A 15216-nucleotide genomic window follows, 5' to 3' on the forward strand; every position below is an offset into this window, starting at 1 on the left:
TACAGAGGCAGCTCTCAGCCCAGCTGGCTCGGCACGGGGCTCTCCCCTCAACTGCAGTGCATGGAGCAGCGTGGGGCCCACCAGGGAACTTGAGAGGCCCCCTGGAGAACCCAGGAGCGTTTCAGTAGGAAGGGATGCCCGAGTCCCACCTGAGTAGCCTGTGGTCTTCCTGAGATCCTGAGACCTGGCTGTGGAAGCAGCCTCAAAACATCTTGCATGTCCTTTCCAAGGGTGGTGGACAGGGGGTGACCACAGTACTAACCATGACCCGACCAGGTGCCAGCTCTGTGGTCGATCCCCTGCAGGCATCATGTCATTTGATCACACCACCCTCAGGCGCAGCTTCAAGGGGCCTGTCCTGGCCATGCCCTTGCTCATGGGCAAGAAGTCTGCAGGGCAGAGGGAAATGCTCACCCAAAGCTTGGGCTCTTCCTTCTCTAGACTCCCCTGCCCATGATCATTTGTCCATCCAGTGCACTCCCTCCCAGGGCAGGGCAGGCCATGCCAGCCGACGCAGCCCAAGACTCGAGGTTCAGCAAAGCAGCAGCTCTGCAGAACTGTGGGTGGAGGAGTTTGGATGTGTTGGAGGGTTCCACACGTGTGCACAGATCCCTTGGAAAGCAGGATAGAGTCAGAAAGAGAGAAGGCTGTCCACAGGCCAGGGCGGGCCTGGCTCCCGTGGCCACATGGAAGAGTGAAGCTTCGCAGAGACCATGATTCCTAACTCACACCTGGCCTCCAGGTGGTAATGACACTGTTTGTCTGAAGGAAGAAAGAAATCTAGACAAGTTTGCTAGCCTAAGTCAGGATGTTATCGTATTTAAATATTTGGATGTGTGGAGTTTCATCCTCTTCCCTGGCTCCCGCAAAGTTAGAGCTACATGTGGTCCTATATCCACCCATGAAGTGGACAGCGCCCCAACTCCCACATGGGTTGACTGGCTTAGAGGCAGCTAGCCACTTCCCACATCAACAGGCAGCGGAGCCAGGGTTACAATGGGGCAGAGGTTCTCCCAGTGGGGTCCCAGCAGCAGCAGCAGCAGCAGCAGCACCATCGGGAAACCTGTTAGAAATGTAGGCTCTCTCTTGGGCCCCACTCGAAACCTACTGAATCAGAAATGCTTGGGGCAGGGCCAGCAATCCATGTTGCAACAAGCCCGATAGCAGGTGCTCTGACACAGCTCCAGTGTAGGAACCTCCACTGAGAGCCTCCACTGAGCAGAGGCCCGGTAGGCACCAGACCGTCGCACCATCCAGATGCAGATGGATGTGGCCACATGCCATTGTTGTGGACCCTCTCCTCTGAGTCCATCAGCGGCCTTTCTCTCCCTGTGGGGCTCACTGTCCCTTGCCACAGGCCCCTAAGCTCCCCTCTGGGCAGATGCAGGACTCAGGAAAGTGTGGGGCACCAGCCTTGCCTATGCTTCCCACAGCTCTTGCCCAGAACAATGGCATGGCAGGCCCGTGGTCGCCAACCCACCCTCTTCTCAGCGCTTGTTTCAGGTGACTGTTCCCTGTGATGAAGGCCACTCCCTGGGCCTCTGCTTCCACATCCAGCTCTCATTCCTCCCATGCCCCTCTCTGCCTCCACTGAAGGCCCATCCTCCTCTCTGAATGTGGGATGTCTCAGGCTCCCAACTTACTTCACGTTCCCTTACTCTCCCCTTGCCCCTCACCACCCATGACATTTTCAACTGACACCTCATTCCACCAGGAATTTCCCTGAGCTCCTAACAGTTTGGACTTTTCCAACAAGGCCTCACCTTGGATGTGTGGACTTTCATCCTCTTCTAGAATCCCCTGCCCAGGTCATTTGTCCATCCAGTGCGCCCCCTCCCACAGCAGGCCATGCCACCCAACACACCCTGAGACGCGAGGTGGACACACAGTGCCCCGGCCTCCAAGTCTGTCGCTTCTCTCCAGGGCTGACCCTTCCAATTTGGACTTGAAAACAAGACTCTTCAAACCCACAGATTCTTATTGATCATTTCTTTCTTTTCTTTTCTTTTTTTTTGAGACGGAGTTTCGCTCTTGTTACCCAGGCTGGAGTGCAATGGCACGATCTCAGCTCACCGCAACCTCCGCCTCCTGGGTTCAGGCAATTCTCCTGCCTCAGCCTCCTGAGTAGCTGGGATTACAGGCACGCGCCACCATGCCCAGCTAATTTTTTGTATTTTTAGTAGAGACGGGGTTCCACCATGTTGACCAGGATGGTCTCGATCTCCTGACCTCGTGATCCACCCACCTCGGCCTCCCGAAGTGCTGGGATTACAGGCGTGAGCCACCGCGCCCAGCCCCCTTATTGATCATTTCTAAAGCCCAGTGGGAAACGGGCTGACACCCTGCAGGAGCCACTCATCACCCCAGCGCAGCCCTGGAGGCTCCAGCTGCCAGCGCAGTGGGTGGAATGGGCCAGGCGTGGCTGGAGCCAAGACAACTCCTGGTCCCTGAAAAAGAGATTTGCCTCTCAATATAGATAGGAGAGTGATCAGGACACAAAGCACAGGATGAAGTCAAACAACAACATAGGGAGCAGGGATGCAGTTCTAGGTCCTAGAGGCAGCCGGTGTCGCCAGTGTGCTCATGGCTGGCTCTTGATTAGTCCCTTCAAGAAGCTAACCCTGAAAGTGCACCTCTGCCCTAGGGGGAGACAGGTAACAGTGACAAAGTAGGAAACAGTAACCCAGGGGGACAAAAGTGAGATGATAGGATAAGAAACCTGGGGGCTGAGAACATGGGATATCTGAGGAGCAGCTCCCAAACCCGCTCAGCCTGTCCTCTCTTCACCCTCCTTCACCAGCTTCCTGATTCCAGGGCAGGGAATAGTCCCAACTTCCAGGGCCTCTCTGGGGCCACGAACTCTTCTGTGCCCTGTGCTGTGATCACCTGTGTACTCTGTCTCTTGCACCAGGCTGGCTGACGCCTGCACACCAGAGCTCCTGTCTGTGTGCCCAGGGCAGGCCCAGTAGCTTTAGGGGTTCTGTGGTCACGAGGGCTGTGGGCACTCATTAGGATGGGAGGGTGCAGACTGAGGGAAGCGTGAGGGAGAGGTGGGCAGCCTTGGCCCAGGCCCCCGCCTCCACCAGACCCTCAGGAGGCTGCGTGTCTTCCCTTGACAGCCCGTGCCGTGAAAGGGGTGGAGTGCGGCTGATTCCTGAAGGACAGCTCGGATGGGCTCTGCCCGAGACAAGAGTGGGCAGATGTGACACCTCCCTCCGCGAGCAGCTCCCAAGTGGCACCGAGGAGGCCAGACAGGGGGCAGGAACCGGTCAAAGTGATGAGGAGGGCTTGCCCCGGTCCCGGGGCACTGGGGCGTCCAGGGTGCGCCACGTTTCGCGGGAAGAAGGGGTCAGCGTTCCGGAGGGTAGGCCAGGGGAGACTTCCAGCGCCGGCTCCCACCCCCTTTCCCTACCACGGTCTGGGCCAGATCCCCGCCCAACAGCGGCTCGGCCACAAACCCAAGGGTCTCCACCTGAAGCGGGCGGCGGAAAGGAAGACCGTGCAGGCTAGGGGTGAGGGTCGCGGGCCCAGGACCGACCCCGGGATCGGGGCAGGGCACTGCCTCGTCCTAGAAGCGCCACGTCGGGGCTCTCGCAGGCCGTTCCTGCGAGGAACGCCAAGGAGTCCCCTTTCCCCTGGCCGCCGGCACGCGTCTTCGCAGCCTATCTGGCATCGCGGATGGCAGTCGCCCGAGTCAGCGGCGAAGCCCGGACTCACGCGGGCGGGAAAGCACGCCGCCAAACCCTCGCCAGCCGCTGGGGAGCCGCGCTCCTCAGGGACTCACTTCCCCGCTGGGGAGGCGGGGCGGCCACGCGGGCTCCACCAATCAGCGGCCCATGTTCGAATTTGCGTCCTGGCGCGGCCAATGGCGGGAGCCCGGAGCAAGCTGGGTGGGCGTGGAGGGCGGGGCACAAGGCGTCTCCGGGGCGGGGAGGGGGCGGGGCCGCCAGAGGCCCCCCCCCGAGCAGGCCAATGGGAGGACCGGGCGCGTTTGAAAACTGGGGCGGGCGGCGGGGCGGGGTCTGCGCCTGCGCGAGGGGTCGGCGCGCTCCAGCCGGGACGCGGGCGCGCTCTCAGGCGGGCTCTGGCTACAGCTACGCTAGCGCTGCGATGGGGAGCGGCGGCGGTGAGTACCGGGCGATGTCCGCCGATCTTTGCCCCGCGCCCCTTCTGCCTGCGCTGAGGGGCGGACGGCGGATCCCGCGAGAGGAAAGACCCTGGCGGCCTGAGGAGGGCGGGCTCGAGCCATTTAACCGGGGGCGGGGGTCGCGTTCGGCGCGGCCGGGCGCGCGGTTTAAATGTCCGGCGGGCGCCTGAGCCCTTCGGCGTCTACCCCCGTCGCGACATTTTCCAGGCAGTTCCCGGAGCGGCAGTCGGGTCCCGGGGAGCCAAACCCCAGCGCCTCCTGGCCAGGGATGGGGCTGCGGAGCGCGTGGAGGCGAGGCGATCCCGCGGTCCGGCCCGTCCTGACGGGGCCTCCGTCCAGCGGGACCGGAGACCCAGCTCCGTGGAAAGCCGCGCTCGGCTCCGCGCGCGTTGAGGCGGAGGAAACCCGAGCTGCGGTTTCAGTTATTATCACAGCGATTATCACACGCCTCCAAGTGTCTGTCCTAGAGCCGGTGAATGAGAACTGTTTAATGGGGAGGTCTATATGGAATCGGAGAATTTGTAGCCCTGGAATACGTTTGGCTTTTGCAGCTGATTTAACTGCTAATGGGAAGACCCAGGGCAAGAGAGGGGAGCAGGGGGCAATCGCTGGGAGGTCCTGGCGGGGAGGTATTCGGGCCCACAGAGGGGAGTGGCGTTTCCTTTCAGGACTGGTAGAAGAATGAATAGAAAGGTAGATTTGAGGCCGGGCGCGGTGGCTCACGCCTGTAATCCCAGCACTTTGGGAGGCTGAGGCGGGTGGATCACGAGGTCAAGAGATCGAGACCATCCTGGTCAACATGGTGAAACCCCGTCTCTACTAAAAATACAAAAAATTAGCTGGGCATGGTGGCGCGTGCCTGTAATCCCAGCTACTCAGGAGGCTGAGGCAGGAGAATTGCCTGAACCCAGGAGGCGGAGGTTGCGGTGAGCCGAGATCGCGCCATTGCACTCCAGCCTGGGTAACAAGAGCGAAACTCCGTCACAAAAAAGAAAGGTAGATTTGTAGATTGGGAGGCAGGATCCCGAGGTTCCTCTCTGAGGGCTTCTGTTATCCTATGAAATAAGGGCTGAGGTCATCTGCATAGAGTGAGGAAGGTGTTGCTGGAGTAGGAATTGGAAAATCGGGCTGTGGGGAGAGGAGAGGGCACACGTCTGAGAAGCATGGCGAAGCCTGAAGAGTGGAGAGCCTGTCTCACCTTTAATGATTGCACGTGTACACAAACCTACAGGTTTAGGTTTGTGTTGGGATCTGAGCAACGACCTTACTGTGTAGCTGTCAACTCCACATTCTTCAGTGGAGGACGCACTGAGACTCAGGGGCCCCGCAGGTCTGCAGAGCTCAGACTTGGACACATACTGCCCCCGGCCTCCCAGTCTGTGGCTTCTCTCCACGGCCGACCCTTCTAGTTTGGACTTGAAAACAAGACTCTTCAAGCCCACAGGTCCTTACTGAACATTATGCACTTTGGTCATCTGTGGCAAAAGCAAGCTATCCACCAGAGGCTCCTGGGGTACCTCGAGAGGAGAGACCCTGGCATCCTGAGGAGGGCGGGCTGGAGCCCTTTAACCCAGGGCAGGGGTGGCGGGTTAACCAGGGGCTTTCCTGAGAGTGAATGTGAGGAAAACCGTCCTCAGCCTTGGCAGGTTTTTCCCCTTCCTGGGTGTTGTGTGGGTCCTGAATCAGAAAGTTTCCCAATAGCTAAGTTACATGATGGGTACTATTTGCCAAATTTTTGTTGAATATTTGAAAATGAATGATGTCTTCTGTAATTCATGCAATGCTACTCCTTTGCATAATCTTTGTTTGAGACAAGAAGCATGATTCCTTCTTTTGTGGTGCAGGGAATAGTTAACCATTAGATCATCTTCAGATGGAAATTTATCTTTTTTTTTCCCTTCAAGGGTTATATGTAGAATAACTTTTCATCTTATCAAGGCTTCTGTCTTTTTTTCCTTAAGTGATCCACTGTAGATGTGCCAAGTGTTTCTGTTACCCTACAAAGCGAAGAATAAGAAGGAGACCCCGAAACCTGACCATCTTGAGTCTCCCCGAAGATGTGCTGTTTCACATCCTGAAATGGCTTTCTGTGGAGGACATCCTGGCAGTCCGAGCCGTAAGTCCCTAGATGAAAACAGTATGAGCCCTAGCATTGTTGATTATACCATCAAGGCCTTGTATTCTTAAATGTCAGAACAAAACTGGCTAAAAAGGAGGGCAGGCCAGGCGCCGTGGCTCACGCTTGTAATCCCATCACTTTGGGAGGCTAGGAGGGCAGATCGCTTGAGCTCAGGAGTTCAAGACCAGCCATAGCAAGACCTCGTTTCTACAAAAAATACAAAAATTAGCTGTGCGTGGTGACGCATGCCAGTACTCCCGTTACTTAGGAGGCCGAGGCAGGACGAACACCTGAGCCTGGGCAGTCCAGGCTGCGGTGAGCCATGATAGTGCCTCTGCACTCCAGCCTGGGCAATGGAAGTGAAACCCTGTATCCAAAAAAAAAAAAAAAAAAAAAAAAGGAGGGCAAAGGAAACAAGGGCATTACCAGATGCTTTCTTTGAGAAATTTCTATTGCTGTCTCCCAGCACACTAAGGTTGCCTCTGTTCGTTGTGGTGTCAACAGAGAAAGTACCCTTTTATGGCAGTGAAATTTGCATCCCTTAGATAATAGAATAGTGTTTAAAAGAATAAAAATATATTCTTATATGCACATCCCATGTAACATTTACCATTGAAATGGATTCTAGGGGTTATTTTCTAGATATTGGAACCGTAGCCTTACTTAGAGTGACTTAACCTAGAGTCTACAGTGGATTCATGGGAAAACTCCAGGAAGAATGCATTTCCTGACTCCCAAGCCACCTCCATTGCAGGTGTGACACACTGTATGGACCCCAGGGGGTGCTGAATTTCCAATGTCAATGGAAACTTTGGCATTTAAAATGCTTACCTGTGCTCCGGGTCCTGGCCCAGACACTTCCTGTGTTGGCCCAGCGCAGAGGCTCCAGGTTCTACCTGAGACCTCCATCATGGGTGTCATTATTTGCCTGTGTCCCTGTGACCTGTTTCCACACTCCCACTATCAAGGCCCCCAGCGGGGAGGCACAAAACACATTTCTGTCCTGCCTGCCCCCATTTAAAGTCAGTTTCCCTGGTCTTTGCGGGTGATAACTTTGCAGGGATGTCAAACCCTCCTTCTCAGCCTGGGTGCTTGTTCCCTCCTCCCAGGACCATTGTCCTCCACCCGCCTTTAGAACCTCAGAGAAATGCATTTCTGGGTCTCTTTTCTCTGTTCAAAGCGACGGTTACTTTCACGCAGAGATTGGGGACCTCAACTGTTAGCATGGGGAAGGAGACAGGAGACCCTGCATCTGCACCTCATCCTCAAGAGCCTCCAGGCGGGGGGCTTTCATTTCAGGTGGCCCTCCATGACCCAGCCCGGCCCCCGTTGTTCTGCAGGTGCACTCCCAGCTGAAGGACCTGGTGGACAACCACGCCAGCGTGTGGGCATGTGCCAGCTTCCAGGAGCTGTGGCCGTCTCCAGGGAACCTGAAGCTCTTTGAAAGGTATCTCTGCACCCTGAAAATGGCTTGGTCTTCTCCTGCCTTGGCCTTTCTATGTGCCAGCCTGTGTCCCGAGGCCTGATTCAGCAACGATTTTCCTGTTGCTGTCTCCCATGACATTGCCTCATCCCCTGGGGAGTGACTGAGGGCGGCAGACCTCACACTTTGGGCCACACAAGCCCCACACCTTCCAGCAGGTGGTGCTATCAGTCATTCTCCATGCCACTGACATGGGGCCGTGGTACCTCCAGAGGGCTGTGACCGATTCCCATATGACCCAGACACGAGTCACCTTCCTGAGGAAACTTCACTCAGCCTTCCTTCCCTGTGGTCAAAACATGTGATTTCTGTCCTATAGCATTTCACTCAGTGGCAGATTCTACCCCAGCCTGCGCCCCGCACCCTGTTCGTATGTGCTCATGAGCCCAGGTAGACCACCCTCAGAAGCAGGCCTAGCTTGAGCTTAACAAACTAAAGAACCACAGCTCAGGCGGGGATTTTTCTGATTCACTGTGGCCTTCGTCCACCTGAGTTGCCAGAAATCAAGATAGCCAGCCAGCCAGTAAAGGCAGGCAGCCATGTTCCCGGGGCCGTGCTTCAGCTGCTTCCAGTTGGAATGTGTCTATTTCTTATTGAGACAGGATCCACACATCACACGGTTCACCTTTTTAAAGTATATAACTCACCTGGTTGTGGTTGCTCACACCTGTGTTCCCAGCACCTTGGGAGGCTGAGGTAGGTGGATCACTTTAGGTTGGGAGTTTTAAGACCAGCCTGGCGAAACATGGCAAAATCCTGTCTCTACTAAAAATACAAAATTTAGCTGGGTGCAGTGATGGGCATATGTAGTCCCAACTACTCTGGAGGCTAAAACATGAGAATTGCTTGAACCTGGGAGGCAGAGATTGCAGTGAGCCAAAATCACACCATTGCACTCCAGCCTGGGTAATGGGGTAGGACTGTCTCAAAAAGAAAAATAAAAAATAAAAAAATAAGATGTGGCCAGGCATAGTAGCTCACAACTGTAATCCTAGTACTTTGGGAGGCTGAGGCTGGCAGATCACAAGGTCAGGAGTTCAAGACCAGCCTGATGCAACATGGTGAAACCCCGTGTCTACTAAAAATACAAAAACTAGCCGGGCATGGTGGTGTGCACCTGTGATCTCAGCTACTCAGGAGGCTGAGGCAGGAGAATCACTTGAAACCGGGAGGTGGAGGTTGTGGCGAGCCAGGATCGCTCCACTGCACTCCAGCCTTGGCGACACAATGAGACTCCGTCTCTAAATAAATAAATAAATAAAACGTGTAATTCGTTGGTTTTGGGTATATTGAGAGTTATATACATATCACCAGTATATAACTTTAGAAAGTTCCCCTCACCCCAAGAAGAAAGCTTGTCCGTATCAGCAATCACTTCCCATTTTCCCCACAATCCTGGAAACTCTAGACAACCCCTAATCGATTTTCTGTCACTCTGGATTTGCAGCTTGTGAGTGGTTCACATGGAATCATGCAACACATGGTCTTTTGGGACTGGCTTTCACAGATCTTGCTATGTAATGGATAATTTGTATTCAACTACACGACATAAAGAAATGTTCTAGGGCCAGGTGTGATGGCTCATACCTATAATCCCAGCACTTTGTGAGGCCGAGGCAGGAGGATTGCTTGGCCCTAGGAGTTTGAGACTAGCCTAGGCAACGTAGCAAGACCCTGTCTCTAGAAAAAAAAAATTTTTTTTTGAGGCGGAGTTTCGCTCTTGTTACCCAGGCTGGAGTGCAATGGCGTGATCTCGGCTCACCTCAACCTCTGCCTCCTGGGTTCAGGCAATTCTCCTGCCTTAGCCTCCTGAGTAGCTGGGATTACAGGCACGTGCCACCATGCCCAGCTAATTTTTTTGTATTTTTAGTAGAGGCAGGGTTTCACCATGTTGACCAGGATGGTCTCGATCTCTCGACCTCGTGATCCACCTGCCTCGGCCTCCCAAAGTGCTGGGATTACAGGCTTGAGCCACCGTACCACGCAAAAAAAATTTTTTTAACTAGCTTGGCGTGGTGGCACATGCCTGTGGTCCTAGCTACTTGGGAGGCCACGGTAGGAGGATGGTTTAAGCCCAGGAGGTTGATGCTGCAGTGAGCCATGATGACACCACTGCTGGATCACCACTGTGTTCCAGCCTGGGCAACAGAGCAAGACCCTTTCTCAAAAACAAACTATATGTGTGTGTGTGTGATTCAGGGATCAAGTATTCTGACTTAAAGTGCTGTGGTGCTTCATAATGTTTGTGACATAAAATATTGTGATGTTTTGTGTTCTTAATATTTCAGGGCTGCTGAAAAGGGGAATTTTGAAGCTGCTGTGAAGCTGGGCATAGCCTACCTCTACAATGAAGGCCGTAAGTCCTGACCCTGCCTGCATGTTGACGCTTTAGATAAGCGTGAGCCTTTGGCCCTACAAAGTGGTGGTCCCTGTGTTAGTGGTTCGGTTGCTGTTTTTGCTCTATCCGATGGCCTGCCTTCCCATCCCCTCTCAGGAGCTTGTGCCCAGATGTACCTGCTGAGGGACCCGCTAATGATTCTCTGACTTTGTAGGTTACAAGAGAGCCACCTCTGGTTTTAGCAGACCCTTTCATTTCAGTTGGCAAAGAGTGACTAAGCCAGAGCCTCAGCACAGGGGCTGTTTGGGCTCCTGCCCTCTGTGCCATGAGCATGCAGGCCCACATGTGGATGCTGGCCCTCTCCTTGGCCATCCACTGAGAACTCTGAGACAGAGGTCAGTGTGCCAGTTCCACAGTTAGTAATACAGAGCCAAGCTTCTAAACGGGAAGCAGGAACTGGCAGGTTGGAACTGGCCTCGTGTCTGAATCCCTTCATCCCCAGAGGCCGGGTGCTTCTTGAAAGAACCTTGTGCAGCCTTTTCTTCTACCAGTTACCGCTTACTTGCTCAGCACCCCAAGGAATGAGCCCACGACCTGTCCCAGCTCCCAAAACACATAAAGAATGGGGTGTAGCCTGCCACATTCCTACTTCTAAATGATCTGGTGTCTTGCTGGGAGAGTCTCTCCCATTTGCCAACTGGCAGGATTTCAGTGACTGACAGGGAGGGACCATGAGCAACACCCTCCTCCAGGATGGGAGGAGCTGAGGTCCTATCTCCACCTCCCATCAGAGAGCAGTTCCCAGACATAAAATTTCCACACGGTAAAGTTCACCCATCTAAAGTGTGCAACTCTGGCTTTCAGTATATTCACAGGGTCGTGCAGCCATTGCCACTGTCTAATTTTACAATGTTCTCCTCTTCCCAAAAAGAACCCCCACCCCTGCCCTGGACCCATTACCAGGGGTTCAGGAAGCGGTTCCCAGCTGGAGGGAAGATGGGACATGAAGCGTGGCAGGGTCTCCTCCCTCTTACCTTCAGAATCCAGGCTTCCGGGAGGAGTGCAGCAGGGGCGTCGATCACAACGACCCTCCTGTTCCAGACATTAACCAAGTAGGGGGAGAAGAGGCAGGTACCCCCATCCTAGAGGGCTCTTCCCTCCTGAAACACAGCTGCATTGCACTATGGTGGGCTTTAGGCTTTACACTGTCCCCCAAGACCATGCAGAACTTTCCACATTCTGTGCCCAAGAGACATCCCTGGGCCCTGTCCTGTCTCTCCCTGCAGTGTCTGTGTCTGATGAGGCCCGTGCGGAAGTGAATGGCCTGAAGGCCTCTCACTTCTTCAGTCTCGCGGAGCGGCTAAACGCTGGTGCCGTGCCCTTCATCTGGCTCTTCATCCGCCCTCCGTGGTCAGTGAGCGGAAGCTGCTGCAAGGCCGTGGTTCACGAGAGCCTCAGGGCAGAGTGCCGACTGCAGAGGGTGAGTCTGGGCGAGGGGCGAGGGGTGAGCAGCAGCACTTGTGAGGCCACCTGCAGGGTCCCAGGAACACCCTGAAGGTAGACTGGACCCTGGAAAGTTAGGTGCCTAAGGGAAGTGAAGGTACAGAAAACTCAGAGTGCAGATGTAGGGAAATTACCTGGCAGGAGAGGAGGAAGCCTGAGAGCCACGGTGGGCTGCACAGTTCTGGCATACCTGCTGACTGCTGGAAGCCTGGGGCTGAGGCCGCATGCAGCACTTGGAGCTCAAGGCACAGATCTGGCTGGGTGTAGTGGCTCATGGCTGTTATCTAACACTTTGGGAGGCCAAGGTTGGAGAATTGCTTGTGGCCAGGAGTTCAAGACCACCCTGGGTAACATGATGAATCCTTGTCTCTACAAAAAAAATACAAAAATGTTAGCCAGAGGTGATGGTGCATACCTATTGTCCCAGTTACTTAGGAGGCTGAGGTGGGGGGATCAGTTGAGCCTGTTGAGGTTGCTATAAACTGTGACTACACCACTGCACTCTAGCCTGGGTGACAGAGTGAGACCCTGTTTCCATTTAAAAAAAAAAAAGTCTCAAATCTTGGAGTGGCCATCAAGGCCTTGTGTTCTTGGGAGGGAGGGCCAGACAGCAGGGCCATGGGCATGGGACCCAAAGACACACAGACTGGGGAGGGGCGGCCCCTGTCAGTTATTTCTGCTGGAAATCACACTTCTTTCTCCTTTTTTTAAAGACTCACAAAGCATCCATATTGCACTGCTTGGGCAGAGTGCTGAGTCTGTTTGAGGTGAGTCACATTCTCTGCACTTGGACTTTGTGTTTGACACATCCCTAGCCAAGATCCTGGCAGTGAAAAGCAGCAGCAGGGGGCGTCCAAGACCCAAAACAAAAGGCAAGCCTTGCCCAGAAAGGCCTAGCGGGAGAAGCCAGGTGGCACACGTGGTCCGGCAGCAGGCTATGGTCCTGGTTCCATGACCCAGCTGGGGGATGAGTAGGGGCGCTGAGAACTGCAGAGGAGATCGCAGGAGGTGGGCCTCCCCTGCTGCTCATGTGGACCTCTCTGCTCTTGATGTCCTAATGGGCTTTGTGATCCGTAAAGCCCCTTTGGGGAAAATTGCAGGAATGTGGTGGCTTCTAGTGACAGGCATGGCAAATGTGTCAGAGAAGGACACTGAGGAGAAGCCCTGAGAGCCACCACCACTGTCGTGGCAGTTCAGGGCAGTTCCTTTGGCAGCGGTGAGAAGGGCAGGCTTTTGGTGGTACAGAGCTGAACCAGGGATGCTGCAGGCCCAGCCCAAGTGTAAACCTTTCTAGGAAGAGAGCAGGGCTTCTGTGGCTGGAGCTCTGAGTTCATGCTCCTTGCTGGGTGTGGAATGGGGTCTCTGTAGAGAAGTCATTTCTGCTCATGGCATCTCTGTAGAGAAGTCATTTCTGCTCTGATTTCAGTAACTCATTTTATTAAAGCTCAGAGCAATGTGTGTTGCCACTTAAGAGTATGGAGTCCTGGCACAGTGGCTCATGCCTGTAATCCCAACACTTTGGGAGGCCAAGTTGGTGGATCACCTGAGGTCAGGAGTTCGAGACCAGCCTGGCCAATGTGGTGAAACCACATCTCTGTTAAAAAAAAAACACAAAAATTAGCCAGCCATGGTGGTGGGTACATGTAATTCCAGCTACTCAGGAGACTGAGGCGTGAGAGTTGCTTGAACCCAGAAAGTAGAAGTTGTCATGAGCCAAGATTGCACCACTGCAGTTCAGCCTGGGTGACAAAGGGATACTCTGTTTCAACAACAACAAAAATAGCCAGGCACAGTGGCTCATGCCTGTAAACCCAGCACTTTGGGAGGCCAAGGTAGGTGGCCACCTGAAGCCAGGAGTTTGAGACCAGCCTGGCCAACCTGGTGAAACCCTGTCTCTACTAAAATGCAAAAATTAGCAGGGTGTGGTAGCAGGCACCTGTAATCCCAGCTACTCAGGAGTCTAAGGCAGGAGAATTGCTTGAACATGGGAGGCAGAGGTTGCAGTGATCCAAGATCATGCCATTGCACTCCAACTTGTGCCACAAGAGCAAAACTGTCTCAAAAAAAAATAAAATAAAATAAGAAAAGAATGAACTCTGCTGGGATTTATTCTAGGATGAAGAAAAGCAGCAGCAGGCTCATGACCTGTTTGAAGAGGCTGCTCATCAGGGATGTCTGACCAGCTCATACCTCCTCTGGGAAAGCGACAGGAGGACAGATGTGAGTGGAGCCTGCTCTGGGTGGGGCGGAGTTACGCTGGACAAAGGCACAGTTGATGGTGGTCCTTGGATGCGGCTCTGTCTGCAAAAGGGAGGTGGCTCTTGCTACTCCCGGCCTCTCAGCCTCCAGGAGCCACTGGACAGTCGGCTGTTCTTGGCAACCCCCAAAATGACTCCCGCCATTTGAGAGAAGAGGTGGGAAGTTAGCTTAGTGTCGGCCCTTCTGTGTCTTGGTACTCCGTTCCTCCTGAGACACAGCTGTGTAAAGGCCCGATGATCTTCTCCCATTGACAGATGTCAGATCCTGGGCGATGTCTGCACAGCTTCCGAAAACTCAGGGACTACGCTGCCAAGGGCTGCTGGGAAGCGCAGGTGATGTCCGGGGCTGGGATGACGTGGGGAGCTAGCTTTTCTCCCTCCAGCCTTGGGGCAGGACTATCTGGGCTCCCACATGGGAGGCTGGGATTGAGGGATACCATAAGATCAGTTCAGGAGGCTGGGCACAGTGGCTCAGTCTGTAATCCCAGCAGTTTGGGAGGCCAAGGAGGGTAGATCACCTGAGGTCAGGGGTTCAAAGCCAGACTGACCGACATGGAGAAACCCTGTCTCTACTAAAAATACAAAAAATTAGCCAGGCGGGGTGGCAAGTGTCTGTAACCCCAGCTACTTGGGAAGCTGAGGCTGAATTGCTTGAATTGGTAGGCAGAGGTTGCCGTGAGCCGAGATCGCTCCATTGCACTCCAGCCTGGGGGACGATTGAAACTTTGTCTCAAAAAAAAAAAAAAGAAAAAGAAAAAAGGAGATCAGTTCAGGACTGGAACTGAATCTTTTTTTTTTTGAGAAGGAGTCTCACTCTTGTTGCCCAGGCTGGAGTGCAGTGGCACCATCTTGGCTCACCGGAACCTCCATCTCAGGTTCAAGCTATTCTCCTGCCTCAGCCTCCGGAGTAGCTGGGATTACAGGCATGCGCCACCCCGTCTGGCTAATTTTTGTATTTTTAGTAGAGACGTGGTTTCTCCATGTTGGTCAGGTTGGTCTCGAACTGTCAACCTCAGGTGATCTGCCCGCCTTGGCCTCCCAAAGTGCTGGGATTACAGGTGTGAGCCACTGCGCCCAGCATCGGATCTGAGTCTTAAAGGATAGGTACACAGTGTGAAGAGCTGGGAAATGGGATATTAATCTCTCCCCATCCACCCTTACCTCTCAGCCAGCAGCCTCTTAATTTTCAAATGCTTATGAACTACAGCTGCTGTCAAAGTTTGAAAGTTATAACTCTTGAAAGTTATCCCATAAGTAGAACAAAACTTGAGGCTACTTTAGAGCACGTGGAGTCCCTTCCTACTTCCTCTTCCTATTACTGCCTTGCTCGCCATGTCACTTGCTCACCAAGTCATCCAGGGCTAGAGA

At 54.0% G+C, this 15216-nt stretch overlaps 1 protein-coding gene across 2 annotated transcripts in view; it reads left to right on the forward strand.

Moving 5' to 3' along the window:
* The first annotated feature begins 4024 nt into the window (after positions 1-4024).
* CCNF (cyclin F) overlaps positions 4025-15216 on the forward strand; it is a 32177-nt gene continuing 20985 nt past the window's right edge. Inside the window, exons 1-8 of one of the 2 annotated variants that reach the window (XM_010339050.3) lie at positions 4026-4126; positions 6109-6263; positions 7607-7713; positions 10038-10105; positions 11374-11567; positions 12304-12357; positions 13706-13810; positions 14104-14181. In XM_010339050.3, the coding sequence (XP_010337352.2) occupies positions 4111-4126; positions 6109-6263; positions 7607-7713; positions 10038-10105; positions 11374-11567; positions 12304-12357; positions 13706-13810; positions 14104-14181 (777 nt within the window). In that variant the 5' untranslated portion in view covers positions 4026-4110. Of the gene's footprint in view, positions 4127-6108; positions 6264-7606; positions 7714-10037; positions 10106-11373; positions 11568-12303; positions 12358-13705; positions 13811-14103; positions 14182-15216 lie in introns of both variants that reach the window. The other variant, XM_074381770.1, reaches the window with a different exon arrangement.

The sequence above is a fragment of the Saimiri boliviensis genome, chromosome 12 (assembly GCF_048565385.1).
Source record: "Saimiri boliviensis isolate mSaiBol1 chromosome 12, mSaiBol1.pri, whole genome shotgun sequence".
Taxonomy (NCBI): domain Eukaryota; kingdom Metazoa; phylum Chordata; class Mammalia; order Primates; family Cebidae; genus Saimiri; species Saimiri boliviensis.